Below are 20,320 nucleotides of genomic sequence, written 5' to 3'. Positions count from 1 at the left end.
CTGCCTCTAGCTTTCTAGAGAGCTAGTTTTTCCTACTGTTCACCCCCTGACTCTAGTTTATGTCCTTGTATCTAGATATGTGCTTCTCAAAGAGTAGTCCCTGGACCAACAGTATTAGCATCACTTGGAAGCCTGTCAGAAATGTGAATTTTGGAGCCCCATCCCAGACTTCCTGAATCAGAAACTCGGGGAGTAGGGCTCAGAATCTGTATTTTAACTGATGATTTGGGTGCTTGCTAAAATTTGGGAACCATTAATTACGAGAAGTTGGTTCAAGGAATCCACAGATCCAGTTCCCTGTACTCTCCTTGCTTCAGTCATTGAGTTTGATGTCTTTCTTCCACACTGTTGGTTTTCCCTTAATATTTAGTAATATTTGGACGTGTACTCCACTCTGTATTTGTAGCTCCTTCTTGGCCTATCTCTGAGTGATGTGATATATCTGTCTGCTGCGACCTGCTGTCATCTAATTGCTGGGGAGGGTAGAACATGCTGCTGGGTGCAAGTGTCTCGGCCTGCAAACATTCATTCCTTCTCACACCTGGGGACAGATGCTTCTGCTTAGCACAAGCAGGGGTTGAGAGGAGGACCCAAGCACCTGGCTCCTCTCCCATGGGAGCCTAGATAGTTGCAAAAGCTTCCTGTGCTCCTGTATTTTCCACCCATGACCCTGCTGTCACCTCTGAACTGTCCCCACCTTTGGCCACAGACCTTCCTTTGCAGGACTGTGGTTATGGTTTCCACTCTGCAGGGTTGGCTTTGTGGGCATTTGACCTTTGCAACCACACAAGCTCCACACTTAGAAGGGCCTCACACTTGATTTTATGCTCTGCTGTTGCCATCTTGAAATTTTCAATAATTTTGAACAAAGGGCCTCACATTTTCATTTTGCATGGGTCCTGCCAATTATGTAGCCAGTCCTGTCTCCCTCCATCAGATCTCTCTGCTTTCTGCCTTTCGGGCAGGCCTCACTATTTCTGGTCTGCTAAGGATACCCCTTCTTATTTTACAGTGCTACCAAAGATTAATTCATAGAAAAATATTTAATGTCATATTCTAGGGACTTGGGGCAGGAGAAGAAGGCTGGATCATGTTACCAGTTTACTATCTTTGTCCAATCCTACTGTGATGCTTCTAAAATAAAAATCCAGAAATATCATTCTGCTATGGAGCTGGCAACTAGGTCTTCATTGCCTGCAGAATGAGGTTTAAATCCCCCAGGCCGGCATGTAAGGCCATCGCAATTTGGTTCTAGCCTTCCTTCCAACAATTATAATTGTCCAGGGTTAGTAAGTTCCTCATCACTACAGGGAGCAAACAACCCTGGAATGGCTACCATGGGGGACATTATAAGGGGGCTGCCGGGTCATTGCTAAATCTGACCGTCTCAAGGTTATCTCTGCTCTCGTGTTCATGACTTCCAGCCACACCTCCCCTCCTTTCCCGTTCACCCCGTGTTCTAGCCAGATGTCCAGGGGCTGCTTGCAGGCCCTTGAGCCCACTTGAGCTCGTCAGCTTCCTGCCTTTGCCCCTGCATTTCCCTTGATTTCGTCTCTCGCTCTTGCAATCCTGTGCACTTCCTTAGGGAGCCTCCCTGATACCCCAGCCTCTCCCAGGCCACCCCCTCCCACCCAGCACAGCCTGCTCGGACTGTCCCCTGCGGTGCTGACTAGTCAGCTTACAGTTGTGCCTTTCTAGGTGTGTGCTTTGCCTCCCTTTCTGAACCCGAAGCGGTGAGGGGCTCTGGGAGTATTCACGCACTCCCTCCCTCACTTCTGCATTCAGCACGCGTGCACTGATACTCACTCTGTGTCAGACCCTGTGCCGGTCAATGTTGGGGACACATTGATGACTCAGAAAGGGACTCAGAATTGATCAGCTCCCAGACTCCAGGGTAGGGCAGTCACAGTCCAGTGAGCTAATTGCTCTAACAGAGTGGAACAAAGGGCAGAGGGATCAAAGAGGATGTGGAGCGTCAGCTGAGATAAGAGGCTCTAAGGAGGCCTTTCTGGGCTCTGGACAGACCCAGGAGGGTGCAACGGGCAGGGGCAACCGCAGGTGCAGAGCTGTGGAGGGAGATAGGAGAAGGTAGGGAAATTTGGGGAACCACACGGAGTTCATCTTGACTGAAGTTGGGGTGCAAGGTGTTGGGCTGGGGGATGGTGAAAGGGATGGGAAGGGCTTGGAGAAGAAGTGGAGTGGGAAAGCTGAAGATGAGGGCCTTGAATGTCAGGCTGAGGAGTTGGGGCCTTCTCAGGAGTGTCGCGGAGGATCCATGGAATAGTTTAAGCAGGGGAGTGACAAGCCACTTCTTAGAAAGATCATTCTGGAAGCCAATGTAGAAGATAACTGGAGGGGCCAGGGAATGAGTGTAGAGGGGTTGCGATGGGCCGAGTAAGAGATAATGAGGGCAAATCTTGACCCTGCAACTCAGCAGAGTCTCAATGTTTGGGGAGCACCCTGAGCAGGGATGGGGCAGTGCTTCTCAGCCCTACTCCATGAACTGGTTACTAGGCTGGGCCAGAGCCTGGGTAGGGCTCCCAAGGCCTGGAAAATCTTAAGACTTCAGCTGCTCCCATCCCTGCTCCATGGGGTCTGCCCAGATACTTCGTGGCCTATCTGGAGAATTCCCAGTTCCTTCTTCCCCAAGGCCCGGTCTGCCTGACTTGCTCCCCCAGCAGCCACCCATCCTTCTCCTTGGAGGCAGGAAGATGCTCCTGTCAGCTGTTTGGTGAGAGCACTTCTCTTCTTGGCTACACATTTTGCTTCTCTTGCTCTTGAGGAGCTCACAGTTTGTTAGAAGGGGATTGAAAAGAGGAAATATAAAATCACAGGAAGCCACTGGCTGGACTTGGCAGCATCTTCTTAGAGGAGATGATGTGGCTCAGACATGCAGGGCTGTTTGAGTTTGGGAGAGGCAGGACTAGCGGGCTGCCCCGTTCCCAGCCTCTCTGTGTGTATAGCCCATCCTGTTTGCAGAAGTTTCTGGCATCTTCTACATTTGAAGAAAGCTCCAGCTGATGCGAGGCTGTGGGGCCCAGGGGCCCTGGAAAGCGCCAGGCCAAGTGGGGTCTCATTTAGGCAGTGGCTGAGCCAGCTGCACATCTGGTTAATCACCGTCATCCTGGGAGCCTGCTAATCAGAAAGCCGGGTCCACAGCCGATTCCTCTGCTTGCTATCTGGTGGCTGCGAGGGAAGACGGAGCGGGGCCGGCCAGGGCTGGGCAGGGGAGGTCAGCTTCCTGCTGCCGGGGCTCCACACTTTCCTTTTCGAACAGCAAGCTCCTTCTTGCCCAGGTCGGTGGCCTCACCAGCCCCTGCCCCTTGGAGGCCTGGCTCAGGCTTCACTGCAGAAGAGACTGAGCCTGAGGATGCACCAGTCAGCCAAGCCTCTGGACCCTTCTCCTCAGCACCCCTTGTGAACACCCCCTTCTCCGCTCTCCCTGCTCCCCACTCCTCAGCCCCTGGCTTGTCACAGCCTTTGTCTGCCTCGATGACTCCCTGCTTCCGGAAGCACTGCCCACGCTGCCTGAGCCATCCCAGGCAGCCCCCACTCTAGAAAGTCCCCCCTCCATAGGAGACAAAGGTGAGGAGGAGCCCTCAGCAGAGTTGGGGTGTCAAATGGGACCAGATCTAGACCTTGAGTAGGTGACTTTATCCTGCTGAGCCTCAGGTTCCTTATCTGCGAAGGGGGCCTTTTGGCACAGGTGTGAAATCTCAACCATTTCACAAGTGGGGAAGCACGGGGCACACCAGGGACAGCCTTTCCCGTCTACACAGCTGAGCCCACACTCTCAGGATTGGCTCTTAACTCCCTTCCTGACGTCTTCCTTCTCCCCGTCTGATCCCCGTGTGAATCCCGTGCACGAGCATTCCAACCACACTCCCTCCTGGCTTCTTCCCGCCTCTGCACCCCTGCTCCCAGCCCCCAGCTTTAATGACCTGCTCCACTTCCCCACCAGGCATTAGCGCCCATTGAAATCCTGCCCAGGCTACATGTCACAGTTCCTTTCTGGTAATGAACTGTCGCATGGTATCAGCATCTCATTAACGGTCCAGGTGAATCGCTGCTGGGGCCTGGTATGAGAACATGGCGGTCATGAATCGGACCTGCCGGCCCCTCAACCAGATGCCTCCCCTTCCCCCAGCGTCTGGCACAGAGTAGGCACCCAAGAAACCCCGGGGGCGCTTGTGTTGTCGTCAAGGCTTGTGACCAGTGCTCTGAAGTGTTTGGGGCTTCATGTTCTGAATTCTGAATAATTTTATCTTCAAGTCTGTTTTGTAAGCGAAGCCTGATGGGACAATGAAACATGCGCTGGGGCCTTGGAGCTTGGTTCATGCGTGGTGCTGCCTCCGGCCCCCTCCCTGCCTCCCAGGATGGGTTGTTGGCCTCCTCTCTTCTGACCTCTGGCTTCCCAACCCCGCCCAGCTTCCTTCTCCCTGCACCAGCCCATAGACGGCTGCTGTCCTCCCCCAAGCAGGGGCCTGGGTGCAGGGAGGGTTGGGGTCATACCCCAGAGCAGCCGTCCCTACCCCGGGGCTGGCAGTGCCACAGTGCATTTGGTGGGTGATGCAGAAAGAGTAAGCCTCTCATCCACCCCCATCCTGGGGCCTGGTGGATTTTGGTGTGGAGGTTGCAATACTCTTGGGGGTCACCTGTCTGCCCTGGGTTGGGGCAGCAGACCCGCTGGAAGGGTAGATGCATGGCCCGACTTCCCTGCTCTCGGTCATGGCACAGTACATGGGTGCAACGGCTGGTGGGAGGGGGAACCTGGTAGCTGGTGGCTGTGTGCGTGTGTGCCAAGTGGAGGAGCGGGGCCCCCAGGCGCCTGTGAGGGTCTGCACTCACCCCTCCAGTATCTCTGTGCATGAGGGAGCACAACATTAAGTAGCAAATAAAAAACACCATGAGAGGTCGAGAGAGAGTCCTCAGGATAAACGAAAACACTTTATATTTTAGTACCATTCACAGCACTTTTTCTTGCTTTTTGAACAAGGGCCCCTGCGTTCTCGTTTTGCACTGGGCCCTGCTAATTATGCAGCTAGTTTGAGGTGCAGTAGAAAAGGCAGGAGACTGGGGTTTGGGAGAGTTACTAAGCCCCTCTGCCTATCCAAGCCTCAGCTTTCTTATCTGTAGATGGGCTTCCTGCCCAGGGCTGGGCCCTCCTACATCCTTGCTCTTCCTTGTAGGCAGTGTGCTGTGGACATTGTCTTGCTGGCTGCTGGGACTGCCCTGCCCTTTCCTCTCCCTGAAGCTCAAATCTAGGCTCTGCCTCACGCTGCCCCAGGGTCCCTCGGGCAGAATGAATCTCTCCCTCCTCCTCTCTCATCTCACCTTGACTCACTCACCTCCGCATCCCCCCCGGCCCCCAGCATGGTGCTCAGCAGACAGATAGAAGGTGTGTGTAAATGAATGTCTTGATCTCGATGTTAGGGCCCTGTCCTGCTGGGTGGCGGGAGCTAACCTTCCCTGTGGGCCTCAGCTGACGCTCACACACATACTGGTCTTTGGTCCTGACCTACGCCTCTGGCACCGGGGCTTCCTCGCTCAGTTCTGCTGCTCTTGCAGCCTGGGAAGCCGTCTGTGGCCACCTCATCATGCTGGCGGGGGACTACTCTCTGAGGGTGCCCAGGCCTCTGTCTCTGTCTGGGTCCCTCTTGCGCACAGGCTCTGGGGAGCACTGTGAGCCGCACACGGAATTAACCAGTGAGTCTCTCCTCGTGGCTCTACCTGCAATTGTGATGGCAGAGACAAGGTCTTGAGCCAATTGTTGTAAGTAAATAAAATAACAATAAGAGCAATCCTCACTTACTGAATGCTTACTGTGCGCCTGGCTGTGTGCTAAGGGCTTTGCACATACTATCATTGGATATTCACACTAACCCTTGAGGTAGGTACCACTGCTATCCCCATTTTATAGATTAGAAGACTGAGGCACACGGAGGGTAAGTAACTTGCCCGAGGGTATACAGTCAGTAAATGAAGGAACCAGGATTTGAATCCAGGTGTTTAACCATAATTCAGTACTACCCAAGGGCTTTCAGTACTTGTGGGGTCCTTAGAGAGCATTGGACACGTACTGTATTGTGGGAACAAGGCCCAGAGAGGGAGAGTGACTTGCCTCAGGTCACACAGTGAGTCAGTTGGAGCAGAATCTCAGCCTCCCAACTCCAACTGTATGCTCTTTCCCCTCTTTACTCTTGCCTTTGAGAGTGCCCAGGGGCCCTGACCCCGTGGAGGAGGGAGATGGACTAGGATTCAGGCACAGGAGCTGTGAAGGCAGTGCTGGCAGGCAGGGGGCTAGGGAAACAGGGTGATGGATTCCGGGGGATGGCATCTGGGAAGGCTTCATTCACATGGAAGGGAGTTGCACATCAGCCCCTGGACTGTTGGTGGGGAGGCGGCAGAGTTTCCTAGATTGGAGCTGCCCTTGAGTTCTTTCTGCAGGGGAGGGAACAGGGCAGCTTTTCATAAGGAAGGGCTTTCTGGGCCCCCAGGAGAGGCCTGGAAGCAGCTTCTCTCTGGGAAGCCATAGATTTAATTTTTTGGGGAACTCAGAGTTGCTCAGGAAGCTGGGGGTGCCAGGCCCGGTATCTGTAGGTTCTGCCAGCATGGTCAAGTTCAGAAGAGACAGTCCTACCTGCGCAGCAGGATCCTGCCTCTAGTTAGAGTTTTCAGGCTGGAGGCATGACCTCTACATTGCTTACCCCAGGCCCCAGACCCCAGTCCAGCCATTTTTGTGCTGTCCCTCAGGACACCTCGCCCTGGGAAGCAGAAAAGGCAGAGCTGGAGGACCCTTCGGCATGGTAGAGTACCACCTTCTATTAGTCAGATGCGAATAATTGAGACCCAAAACATGGTGCAGCAGAGCCAGGGCTAGGACTCCTGACGCCAAGGGGCTCCCCCTGGCTGCAAAGCTTTGGGGGGCTCAGACAGAACTGTTGACTGATTGGCTCTCATTGGGCTGTGGTCTGGTGAGCTGAGGACTGGGGACTCCACTTCTCAGATTCCAGCCTCACTGTGGGTACAGGGATGTCAACTTATAAGCAAATTTGCTTATTTTACCCCCAAAACGAATTTATTCGGGAATAGCCAAAGAATTGCAGTTCAGGATATGCACGCTATGGTGAACTATAGGCAAATCTGGAAAACAAAGGAGTGGAGCTGCTTTTTTAGAGAAAAAGGGGGAGTAGGGAGGGACTGTTCTAAAGGAAAGTCCATTGGGGGAAAGTAACCGTTCAGGGCGGCAACAGCTTCTCATTGGCTGAGCTGCGGCATTTCTCATTGGCTGGGCTGTTGCCGGGTGGGAAGAGAAATCTTCCTTCAATAGTAAAGTAGCTCTACTTCCTGTGGAAGATACAAACATAGGTCTCTTCCTGTTTGGAGTAATCAATGAGGTATGATAGGATGTGAGAGCTCTGACAACAAGCCCTCCTACCTCCAATTTAGTTAGGGTTTCTTTTATTAATTTCCACAGGGAGCTTTCTAGCTCCTGGGGGTTCTGCGTAGGTCCCTTTCTGAGCCTTCCAGTCAGGAGGGGTGGGCTTGAGGAGGGCATTCAAGAGGGAAGGGAACTGGCCTTTGCTGAACCTGAGCCTGTGCTGGCCCCTGGGACCCAGAGCTACCTTTGAGGACAGAGGTTGTGAGAACCAAGGCTTCTGGGAAAGAATCTAGCCTTCATGGAAGGGGTGGTCCGGGGTTGGTTTTCAACCCGGCCTGCAGGACACAGCGGGTTCGTCAGAGAAAGGTAGAAGAGCAGAGAAAGGTGTGCAGGTTGTGCAGGTTCAGAAACTGTGATTTGGCTGGTGGAGGGTGAGCAGGAAGGGATGGGAAAAGGCTGGGGAGGTGGGCAGGGGCCACTGTATGGAGAGGCTTGCTTGCCAGGGTCAGAATTCAATGATCACGAGCCACTGGACGACTTTAAGAAAGAGAGTGGCCTGGGCATGCTAGCTTTGGAAAGATTCATCTGGTGAAACCAGAGGCATGGAACAGACAGACAGATGTAAATGCCAGGGAAGTGAGTATCTGTTGAGAACAGCACTCACTTCTGCTGCAGGTGGGTATGTAAGTGGGATACACACCTCACAGGAAAGCAATCAAGCAGTAAACATTAGTGTCACTGCCAAATAGGGGTCCTCTACTCGCTGCAAAGGCCACAAGCCAACAGTCCAGGGGCAAGGTGGTAGGAGAGAAAGGGTCTTTTATTATTACAGCTTGCCAGCAAGGGGGAGGATGGCGGACTAGCGTCTGTAAAGAACCATCTTAAAACTACAAACTTTTGAAGCAGTTATGTAGGGCAAAGGGGCTGAAAGAAGGGAGGTCTCAGAATGCGACCATCTGGTGTTGTAGTCCTTGAGACGCCGGATCATCCCTTTTCCTTGTCACCAGTGACGGATACCAGCACAGGGCTCCTTCCTGGAGGTCGTTACATTCCTGAGAAAACTTAAAGAACAAAGTTACTGCCTTATCACAATAGGGAGGTCCATGTATATATATAATATATATATATATATGTGCCAAGGTCGAGAAAGTAGCAGAGCGTGCATTTTGCTCGCAAGCAGGTGTGGACTATGTGCAAACTAAAGCATTGCTGACTCAGAAAGGGGGGGGTCTTGAGGGTCACGGTCATTTATAGCTCCAACATGGTTCCCTTCTACAAGATGGATTCCCTTATGCTAACGTATGCTAACCTGTGACTACATATCTATCATAGCTATTTAAGCAGCGCTAACGTTAGGAGCCTTAAAAATGTTCCTACCCTTTGACCCAGAATTCTCCTTCTGTGGACGTATTTTAAGGAAATCACAAAAAAATGCAGAAAGAGCTTCAACCACAAATGTGTTCATTGCAGCAGTAATTATAATGGTGAAATTTTGAAACTTTCCACCAACAGGATAATTTTAAAGTTAACCATGATATATCCTCTGGATAGAATATTATATAGCCATTGGAGTGATGTTTACAGAGGTTTTGTAAGTTTGTTGGTGAACCATTTATGCTTCGACTTGAAGTACAGAAGGTGTATTGTGTGCTTCCTTATCATTTATGATGCCTTCCATGAGCCAGCCATTATCTGTTTTTTGGGAACACAGAGACAAATGACACAGTCCCTGCTCACGAAGAGCTGATATGATCTCAATGGGCCCCCAAAATGCGTATAGAAACAAGCCTGGAAGGAATGACATAGAGGGATCAGTAGTTTTCTCAGTGGTGGGATGATGAGGAGTCTTTTTTCCTTCTTTATGTTTGTTAGTTTTCCAAATTTCCAATAAGGAGCTTGTATTACTTTCATAATTATAGAAAAAAGCTTCTCATTAAACGAAAGAAGCTATTGCAATAGTCCGAGGAGATAGGGTGGAGTTCTATATTTGGGTGGTGAGGGTGTGTGTGTGTGGGGGTCATTCATTTATTCATTCAGCAAATTGAAAAGCACTGTTGTGGGCCTGGGGACACACTGGTGGACAACACTGGGCAGTCTAAATCTGGTGGAGAGGGAGCGAGTCATGAAGAGAGAAGGGGGCGGACCCTACAGCTCTCTGTGACTGACTGTGGGCACGAGGGAGGGAAAGGGTCGTGGGGGACTCCCAGGCTGGTGGAGAAGGTGGTGCCTTCATGGAGGCAGGGACTTGGAAAGAGGGGCAGTTCCGGGACCCTCACTGGGGTCCTGGTGAGTGTGAGCCACCTGGGAAGCATCCAGAGCCGATGTCCGGGAGGCAGCAGGAGATATGGGTCAAGAACTTAGGAGACAGATTTGGCAGTTGTCTGCGGGATGTGGTGTTCAACGCTGACTGTCAGAGGGGAGAGTAAGTATGTAGAGAAGGGTGACAGCAGGTCAGCAGCTGCTCTAGGAAGGTGGGAGGAGAAGAGGCGCCAGAGAAGAAGGCCGAGGTGAAAGGTGGCCAGGCCACGCATGCCCAGGCAATGGCGCCACGACTCCATGCTTGTCTTGCATAAAGAGCCAAGAGCTGAGTGGGCAGGGGCGGGGCAGGGCCTGAGGGGGTGGGAGATCCCTCTGCCCACCCCCAGATCCGGGAGGGGGCCAGCTTGAGAGGAAGAGCCGCAGCAGCCACAGCTGGCCTCCCAGTGTCCAGCCAACAGTGATGGGGAGTTGGCTCACGTTTCTTTTCTTTTTCTGCAGGAGAAGGGAGCGCGCCGTGCACGTCTAGCATCCTGCAGGAGAAGCAGCGTGAGTTAAGCCTGGCCCCCAGGGTCTCTTTCTTTCCCCTTGGATGCATCCAAGCTTCTTGGGCCTGGGGCCCCCTTGTCCACTCGGAGTCCAGAGGGTGGTGGGATCTTCACCACCATGCCCACAGCGGGATTGGAGGGTCTGGGGCTGCTCTCTGCCCCCTGAACTGAGCTCCTCAGCTTCTGAGTTCTCACGTGCTGGGGAGCTCGGGCGTCAGAGCCAGGGTGAGGGGCCTGGGGCTGGTGGGCAGAGGGCGAGCCCGGCAGAGCAGATGGGGCCGTGGAAAGCCTCGTTTGTTGTTTGCATGTGGAGAGAGAGAGGATGGAATGGGGAGCAAGCCCTCCTGAGCCTTTGAGACCATCTTCTTCAGGTGATAACTTCCAGGAACCACAGAAGTTGACGTGGTGATCAAGGTCAGAGGCCTCTCGTTCAAGGCTGTGCTGGGGTCATGAGTCTTATATCCCATCACTCAGAGGCCATGTCTGCAGAGCCCGTGGCCTGTTGTGCTTCATGTCATACAGGCTTCTCCAGGTTTCCTTCTGCCTGTGTTTTCTCAGGGGACTGAGCACAGGACTGGACCCAGGAAAGACTTGGTAAAGATGTCAATTTGCTGACACAGTGACCTCAGATGTCTTCCCTGGAGGTTCTGGGTGAACCTGGTGGGCACCGTCAGAGCCAAATGTCTTTGCCTTGGGCAGTACTGAGTTTCACGCGAGGCTGGGGTTGGGGAGAGGAGTCTGTGTTTGCGGGGGAGGGGCGTACGCTCAGAACTTGCCTTACTTCTCTCTCCTGCTATTTTGATCTGTGGTTGCAGCTTTGTGGGGCTCAGCCCACTCTGCCCACCCCCTCCCCCGGCTGAAGCCTTCCTCCAAGCTCTTCCGTCCCTCAGCTGTGGGAGGAGTGCCTGTAATCCCAGCCTTCCCACGGCCTGGGTCCAGCCCTAAGTAGATGCACAGGCCTCCCAGGAAGCTTCCTATGTTGCTAACATCCGGTGGCAAGTCATAGACAGAGCCCCCCGGGGCTGGGAGGCGTGAGTGTCTCTGTCAGGGGCACCCCCAAGGCTCAGCCACGAGTATACTGGGCAACGGGAAGGGCAGTTCAGAGAGGGGGCTGTTCCCTTTCCTGTGTCCTCATAGAATGTAAGGAACTGAGTTCAGCACGAGGGGAGCCTTGTTAAAACGTGCCCAAGGGATTTTAATTTATAGACGTGACTGAGTGAGGACATGGAGAGATCAATACCATTGACGGAAGAATTTACTCTTTACGTTTCCCAAGAGGAGGGGCACGCGCTACCACGCAGGGCCACAGGGGAGACACGAGTTCTGGCCAGGGGGCAGAAGGAGCGTGGGAGCACATGGGCCAGTGCCTTTGTTGTGTTTTTGTGGAAAAAGCAAGGCAGGGCACAGGAAACAGCTTAGGTCTGGCTAGTCTGAATAATGTCTCGGGCTCTGGGCTATAGAGGTGGTCTCTAGTTGTTGGTACCTGGCCCTGGGGTGATTTAGGGCAAGAGGAGTATTAGCTTGGTGTGTGAGAGTTGGATAAAAGCGATGGTTGGAGGCATGGACCTGGGATTGGTTGGTTTGCATATGAAAGGCCTGTTAAGGTTGGTTGTTTATTATCTCTAGGAATTAGCCGGCCCTGGGAGGGGCAGTCTCTCCCTGCCCACTAGGCCCCCCAAGATGTCAAAACATCATAAAATAAAAAACATGATTAATACAGAGCTGTCGACACGTTCCTCAGGAATGTGAGAGAGGGAAGGAGCCCAAATCTTTCCTTCAGGGCCTCTAGGAAGAGGAAGCCACAGCAGCCTCAAAGTGACAAACACAGCCCCCCGCCACGGGGCTGTCTCCATGATGCCAAACCACAGCGCCGTTTCCACAGTCACAGCTGAACTGACCAGATGTCTGGTGTCTTTTGGACCTGGTTGAAAACAATGCATGTTTAACTAGACACAAAGTTTTTTTACACCATGGTTATAGATTTTAGTCAGAATTATGTTGTTAAAGGCTGTCCAATTCTGCTCCTTAAGGCTATTCTTATTTAGTAAACAAGAACAGTAGATGCACAGAAGAATTTTGGAGCTGAAATGGTCCTTGAGGCCAGTGATTTCCAAGTATAAACCCAACGTTTTTGAGAGTGAGAAAAGCAACAAGACTGTAACGTATTTTTCCATAACGTTGGATGCATTCAATCGAGAGGACTGCCTTTTATTCCACAATTAACATCCTGTCTACAAATTTTGGCGTTCAGATACTTTTTCTGTAAGAAGTGGTGATGGTAGTTGATGGTGATTTGTTTATTTTTAATCCAAAATTGGCAAAATAAAAATCTATGACCCTGAATAAAAACAGAATAATAGCCATGCCTGACATTTATGAGGTGCTTTACTGTTTACAGTATACTTCCATGTATATTATCTTATTTAATATTTCCACTTGGTTTGGAAAACCTCACTAACAACAAGGTGGGAGGTGGTACCAAATGCTCTGGACCGGGAATCAGAAAGTCCTGGGACTGTGCTATAGCATCTGAGCTTTTAAGGTATTGGGCCTGGGTTTGAAGCCCAGTTCCTTCACTTACTCACTGTGCCGCTTTGGGCAAGTTACCTAACGTCACTGAGCCTCAGCTCACTCAGTTGTGCAAAGACGACCATGATGTCTACTGCCTAGAGTTGCTGAGGGGTAGAGATACTATACGCGGGTGCCAAGGTCCACACCTCTCACACAGGAAGCATTTAATGGGTCTCACTTGTTGGCTTTCAGATGAGCCTTGGCCACGGGAACACCTGGTACAGGATCTCACCATCTCACAGAGCTCAGTCTTTTCGATGCTTTGCTGGTCCTGTGGCTGCTCTGTTGTCACTGTCACAGAGGTGTTTCCTCAGGGGTCTGAGTCCCCAGGTAGCCCTCCTGAGCTGGCCATTGAGCACCGGCCTCTGGAGTTGTGAGGGCAGGGAAGGAGGCCTGCACCTGTCTCTCAGCTCATGTGCAGGCGTGAGGTTGCAAGGCCGTGGCTGGCAGTGGCCTTGGCGGGGCCTGTCCTGGAATCCTCCCTCCCTGGCTGGTGTGGGGCAGCCCGGCCTTCATCCTGTGGTCGCACAGGCGGCCTGGCAGCCTGCTGCCTCCCTTGTGCTTCTTTGGAACCAGACTTGAGGAACTCCAGGGAGCCATTGTGTGTGGGGCTGGGTGGGGGCAGACGAGAGAGCGCCTCAGCCGGTGGGGTCAGGAGACCTGGGTCCCTCCCACCGATTTGCTCTGCGGCTTCAGCTTCTGCCTGTGGCCAGTCTCCCATCCCGTCTGTACTTGGAGTCCCTTCTAGGCTGACACTGTAGCCATCTCTGAGTTTCTGTTGCTGCCTCTTTATCTGGTTTCCCTTATCTGCATGTCTTTGCTGTTCTGCCGTGTTCATGCTGCTCCATGCACAGCAGACATTCACAGAGCGCTTCTAGCGCGCCTGACATGGTGCTGGGTGCAGGGACTTGGGGAAATTAGCATCTGCTCATGGAACCTCTCTCCTGTTCTTCTGTCCAAAGTGAATGGCACCATTTTCCGCAAACTCAACCTAAAAACCTGGAGATCCTTCTAGATTCCTCCCTCTCTGTCATCTCCCAGAGTGAAATCAGACCACCGATAGCATCCATTCTACCCCAGCAGAGCTCTCGACACCTCCACCCCTCTCCTCCGACACCCCCGCCCTGTCCTTTCTCTAGTTGAGGCCACCATCTTCTCTCTCCCAGACCAATCCATCCTCCTGCACACCGGCCTCCATGCCTCCAGTCTTTCCCCCTCCAGTCCTTCCTCCAGAGTGTCAGAGAGACCTTTACAGGAGGCAACCGTGTCCTCATGGCCCCCTGATGCCCTCCAGTGATTCCTCACCAATAAAGGATGAGCCTCACCTGGCACAACCCACCTGCCCACTTTTGCCACCTGCTCTCCCCCTTCCTTCCACACTGCCTTCTAGAGGGAGCGTGCAGACTCGAAGCACAGTTTTCTCAGAAGCTGGTTGGAAAGATTGAGCATTCTGTCCGTCCCTGTGGAGGGGACTCAAGCAGCTCCCTCCACAGCAGATGGTAGGAAGGACTTGGGGTCCCAGAGTGATTCCCTTGGGACCCAGCACTGTTGGCCCCTGCCCTTTCTGCCCCATTCACCGCTGCTTGGATCTGGGAGCCCACCCTTCCCTCCTGGGACCTGCCGGCATCACGGAGGAGGCGGAGGTAGAGCTGTGGGCTGGGTGGGCACAGTGACTCTCCTTCCTCTGCTCCGCGCCCACCCCCAGCGAGGAGCATGGCCCTCTCCCAGGAGACCGTGGCGCCTCACCCTCCCGTCCCCTCTCTCTTCCCCTCTGGCAGCTCCACGGTGTGCAGGGTACTGGCCAGGCCGTTCTCTCTGATCTTCATGATGACCTAGCAGCTGGGAAGAGCTGCAGTCATTACAACCGTGTCACATTGAGAAAACGAAGACTTGGGAGTAAATAACCTTCCAAAGAAGGCACTCAAACCCAGGTCTCCTCCCTCAGCCATCTCCAGAGCTCTGTCCCGTGTCTCGTTCGAGCTCCCGTTTTCCTGCCGTTTCTCCTTTCCATGGTCACCCCAGGTACCTGGGGAAGTATCCCATTGTCCCCTGTGTCACACAGGTGCCCCCTCAGGAGCAGCTTCGCTGAACCTTCTAAAACCTTGGGGTCCAGGATGTGCACAGGACAGGAAAGTACGAGTTAGAAAGCCTTCTTCTATCTCATCCCCATCTGGTATTGGGAGGCAGATTCCCCGGGGCAGGAGGACTGACTGCTGGGCCCTCGAGTCGAACCCAGACCGTGTGGAGTACAACGTGACCTGACACATGTGACCCAACTCGTGGTTGTCAAACGGCTTTCCCAGGACCAGTAGCTGGCATCAGGTGTGGGGGTGGGGCCAGCAGGTGGCCCGCCAGGTGTGGGGAGGGTCTATCCGTGGCCATGTCTGCTCATAGAGTGAGTGCTCAGCGGGACTCTGAACTTCTTCTTGTCACTAGACCAAGACCTGACAATGGCCCAGACTGATACCCAATCCTGGCCCCAAACTGACCCCTGATCTTTATCCCTGACAGAGCCTCTAGCCACCAAGGGAACCCTGATTTGTACCAGGCTGTGTCCTGGCTCTGGTCCCTGGTCCTAGACTGAGCTTGGATTCTTGACCATCAACTGTCAGACAAACCTGTGTGGTTGTCCCAAAGGGGCAGAGAGAGAAGATGTGGACGCTCAGCATCATGGGTCCCCACCGTGGGGATGTGGTGTGACCTCCCGTGCCGCTGCCTAGCGTCGGTGACCAGAGGAGCAGCTCTGGATGTCCAGACCAGCCACCAGGGGGCTCCCCTCCTGTGCGCCCTCGGTCCCGTGGACTCCCGCCAGCCCCACACGGGCGTGGTGCAGGAAGCCCCTTGCCCATGGCTGGCCTCCCGCTCCTCTGCCTGGAAACTGGTGTCTTTTCCTGGCCAGTGTGGGCAGCTTGCTGAGCACAGCTGCAGACGGGCTATATTTAGCCGGCTTTAATGAGCTCGGGGTGGCAGACATCCACCTTGGGAGCACTTTTCTTGCATGTGTATGTGTATGTCTGTGCTTGGCATGGTCCCTTCTAGTGTGTGTGTGTGTGTCTGCATGTGTGCCCATGCATTTGTGTGTGTGCATTAGCGGGTATGTCAATGCGTTGGTGCATTCATTTACAGGAAGATAAGTATGTGCTGATGTGAGTCTATCTGGGTCGTGTCTGTGCTTTGCTGGGGACACGTACAGCTTCTGACACTTATTATTCATTCATCCATTTGTTTGAAAAATATTTAATGAGCGTCCTTTTTCTTTTTTTTTTTTTTGGTGAGGAAGATTTGCCTTAAGTTAACATCCGTTGCCAACCTTCCTCCTTTTTTTTGCTTGAGTAAGATTAGCCCTGAGCTAACATCCATGCCAGTCTTCCTCTATTTTGTATGTGGGTTGCTGCCACAGCATGGCTGACGAGTGGTGTAGGTCCGCACCCTGGATTCGAACCCATGAACCCAGGCTGCCGAAACAGAACGTGCCAAACTTAACCACTATGCCACAGAGCTGGCAGCTTAATGAGCATCTTTTATATGCCAGCACTTTGATAGTCTCTGGGGATAAAATGGAGCAAAACCAAACCCAGTTCCAGCCTTTGAAGATCTTACAGTCGAGGGGCTGGAGGAGGGGAAGTCAGAAATCAAATAAGCACAAAACTGAGAGTATTAGGATTAGTCCCAGGAAAGAGGGCCATGGTGCCTTTGGGGGAGGAGAGTAAGAACAGAAGGCCACCAGGAGCGGAGAACACTGAAGTTTCAGGGGGAACTCTCTGGGCATAGGCAGTGTGAAGGGTTCAGGCATAGAGAGAAACGTGTGCAAAGGCCCTGTGGTGACAGGGAAATGGGATGTTTGAAAACTGTCCAAAGGACTGTGGTTGACCTCAGAGAGTGAGGGGCGACTGGTGGGAGAGGTGGACACAGAGAGTGGGGGCTTGTGGGCAGACCACACGGGGCCTTGATCAGGATGTGGGAAGCCAGAGGAAAGGACAGTGCGGGCTGATGTGATAAGATTTTTGTAGAGCAGTTACAATCTAGTGGGTGGTTCCGTCAGGGCTCCAGCAGGAAAAGGAAGGTTCACCAAACTGCATGAGGGGAGGAGAGTCTAGGAGAGGGACTTTATTCACCGGTTTAAGGAAACCCACAAGGCACAGGGCCAAGGCACAGGGCCATGCCCCGGGCTGTTCCCATCCCTAAAGACAGCTGTGTGGAGAACCCCTCCCAGCCCCGCAGGAGCTGTGACCTTCAGGAGAGGGACCGACCTATGGTGACCCAGCATGGAGGGAGCGTCACTCTCCTGGTTCTCCTCGGTGCCTTCCACTGGCCGAGCCCAACCGGAAGCAAGGGAGCCTCAGCCTTGGGGCGAGTGGGGCAGGAAGGATGGAGGGTGGGTCTGGAGGGGCGCATGGACACCATGCTGCACAGTCTACTGACTCACACGTAAGAGGACAACCTTTTCCTTTATTTCTCTATAAGCCAACTTATGATCTTGACTCCGCATACCCGCCCAACTGTGCTGGTGAGAGGCTCCCCTCTGTGGTTCTGGGGGCTTCCCTCTTCCTCATTCTCCTGCTGTTGTCCCAAAGCCTCCAGATGTCTTCCCCAACACCCTGGTGGGTGGATGATGTTTGTGTGAGTGTGCGTGCATGCGTGTGCATGCACACATGTGCAGGGAGCACTCCGTCCAACACTCGTGAGCACGGGGGGGCTCCGGCCCTAGCCTGGTGCTCCTTTTTGCCCTGGCCTGCCGCTCCTGGCCTAGGTCCAGACTCCCTGGGGTACAGGGCGGCCGGGCCCTCTGAAGCTGTCCTCCATCCTTCTGGAGTTGCGAGGGTGCCTTGAATTGGGAGGGCACCCCGCATCGGTCTCTCTCCTCCCCACAGCCTGGGTAGCAGGTGGGATCTCTTTTCAGCCTGAGGAAATCTCTGTCTCCTCAAATCCTTTTCGACTAGTAACAAAAGGGCTTTTGGAAACAAAAGCCAGGAAGCTCTGCCGCAAACCTCCCCAGAGGCAAAGACGCCAGAGCAGGGAGAAAATATAAATTAGTGTCTCAGAAAAAAATCACCCTGCAACAGGCGCTTAGAAAAAATTCTTATTTTAATCTGTCTTTTGAGTAGGTAGCACATGGACCTGGTATAAAATTCCAAAGGAAGAAAAGCTGACGAGTGTGCCTCCCTCTCCTGTCCTCCAGCTCACCCTGTCCCTCTCCCCAGAAGCAATGGTTATGACTGGTTTCTTATAGACCATTCCAGAGACATTGTCTGCATACAAGAACATCTCCATGAATATTCATTTATATATGTTTTTATATCTATCCCCCACAGATGGGAGCCTACAGTGCTTTCCACTCTGCATCTTGCTTTTCTAAGATTAGAATAGATCGGGGTTATTTTACTATCTCAATACATTTAGAGACGCAGCACTCTTTGCAATGCAGTGTCATATTTCACTGTGAAGTAATTTATTTAACCAGTCCCCAACTGGTGGACACATAGGTTGCTTCCTGTCTTTTGTCTATATTATAAATAGTGCAGCGATGGTTAGCATTGTACACAGGTCATTTTGCACATGGACTTGGAACAGCTGGGTGAAGGGTGTTTTGTATTTTGAGGTTGTACTGGTTTTCACTTTCCCCAGCAGTGAATGAGGAGGGCTGTTTTCCCACACCCTGGGCGGCCTGGTGTTGATAATTGTTAATCTGAGAGGTGAAAAAAAGGCGTTTTAGAGTAATTTCAGCGAGCAGTCCTCTAATTTAGGGTTCCGAGATTGAACACCTCTTCCTATGTTTAGGAGCCGGACCAGCCCCTTTTCTAGAGCCCACATTCATTTTGAAGGGATTACCTTTGGGAGTGTGCAGGTCCGAGCGTGCTGTTTCTTTGTGCGCTGACTTCCAAGCAGGGCAAGGGGTTGCTTGACAGGGGTTCCTTAGGGGGTAGGGCCCCAAGGCCCGAGCAGCCTCCTGCTCCTGATAACAGCCTCTCCTTCCTTTCCCCCTCCCTGCCAGGGATCACTCTGTGGGGCAGGCTGTGGAGTGAGGCATTTGAAATAGTGGAGAACTCCCCTTTCTTACTCTCCTCCTTTGTGGGGCCATGCTTCAGGAAGATGAAAGAGCGCTGGCCTGGTGACCTGGGTTCAAATCCCCACCCCTTCACTGACGTCCTGAGATAAATCACTTAACCTCTCCAAGTCTCCGTTTTCTCATCTGTAAAATGGGGAGAGCACCCGACCTCCCAGGATGCATGTGAAGATTCCTAAGACACTGGATGAGGACTGGAAACTCAAGACACATCTTAGGGGGGCTGCATGTATTACAGGAGAGTTGCCAGGACAGGGGATGCCAGCCCTTCCAGCATCACTGTGTGGCAGCAGGAGGATCTGGAACCTTCACTGGGCCTGATTCAAGATGGCAGCACTCCCGATCTGAGCTGGGTTCTGCCAAGAGGAGCTGCTTCTTGGAGCTATCCCCATGCTCACTTGGGTGGCCAACAGCATGTTTTCAAGAGTCAGGATCTGGGGCCCAGACCCTAGCAAGTGTCAGGCCTTAGTCTGGGCTAGTGTCTCCGTGGGAAGCTAAATGACCCACCAGGGCTTTGGCCTTATTAGCCAAATGAATCTAGGCTGACATTATTCGATTCTGACACTGAAAGGGTTAAGGAGTCACAGGAGGGGCCTCAGCATCTAGGTCCCCCAACCCTGGGTGGAAATTCCTGCCCAGCGTCCCTGCTAAGGGGCCACTTACATAACTTGCTTTTATAAACTCATGAAGAACTCGCTGCCTCCAGGCCAGCACAGGTCATTTGTGAACTGTTGTAAACATTTCTGAAGTTGTGCTGAAACTTGGAACTCTCCAGAAACCACCCCACCCTCGTTCATCCCGGCTCTGCCCTCTGCTCCCGTGACCCAAACACGGCTCAGCAGGGATTTGCAGGCAGCCACTGTGTTCCTTAGAGTCTGCTCTTCTCCAGGCTGGGCCCTCTTCCACAGCTTTCCTGCCGGGTTACTGGGCTCTAGACGTGCTCTCAAAGTGGCCCCGGGCTGCAGGGGCAGGGCAGGGACGTCCCTCCTTCCTCTGGACTGAAGCCTCTGGTGCACGCAGCCTTAGAGGCAGAGAGGTAGGGTTGGCAGTCCCTTTACCCTGGCTCAGGCGATTTGCTGCCTTTGGTAATAATATCTAGGCCTGATCTTTGTCATGTGACCTGGCATTGGTCATGTGACCCTTGGGTCTTGCGTGATCCTTGCAGGCACGTGCTGTATCTGATTCGTCTTGATGTTTTCAGCCCTGACACAGTTTGGGCAACAACCAATAGAGTAGGAATTGGCAAGTAACGTCAGATTGGTTTTTTTAACCTGAACGCAGGATCTTAATTCACTCATCGTGCTTCACATCTATTCTTTCCTTCTGCAAGCGTCTCTTTTCCTTTTCACATTCCCTCGTTAGCCTGTCGGCTCCCAGAGGGCAGGACAACGTGTCTCTGCATTTAGTAAAGTGGGGGGTGGTGGCTTGTTTAAAATGTTCTTATCATAAGCATGACACGTGCTTGCATTGTCTAGTCAATAGGTGTATTCATAGTTTTAA

General features: G+C 52.8%; 1 protein-coding gene across 1 annotated transcript in view; it reads left to right on the top strand.

Moving 5' to 3' along the window:
• Positions 1–20,320, top strand: part of PITPNM3 (PITPNM family member 3) — a 94,560-nt gene that overhangs the window by 37,806 nt on the left and 36,434 nt on the right. Inside the window, exon 4 of the mRNA XM_087440594.1 lies at positions 10,139–10,186. Within this exon, the coding sequence (XP_087296720.1) occupies positions 10,139–10,186 (48 nt within the window). The remainder of the gene's footprint in view (positions 1–10,138; positions 10,187–20,320) is intronic.

This window comes from Ceratotherium simum, chromosome 16, assembly GCF_057802395.1.
Source record: "Ceratotherium simum simum isolate JZ-2026a chromosome 16, ASM5780239v1, whole genome shotgun sequence".
Classification (NCBI taxonomy): Eukaryota; Metazoa; Chordata; class Mammalia; order Perissodactyla; family Rhinocerotidae; genus Ceratotherium; species Ceratotherium simum.
Note: the sequence above shows the minus strand (reverse complement) of the source record. Positions and strands in the feature narration are given on the sequence as shown.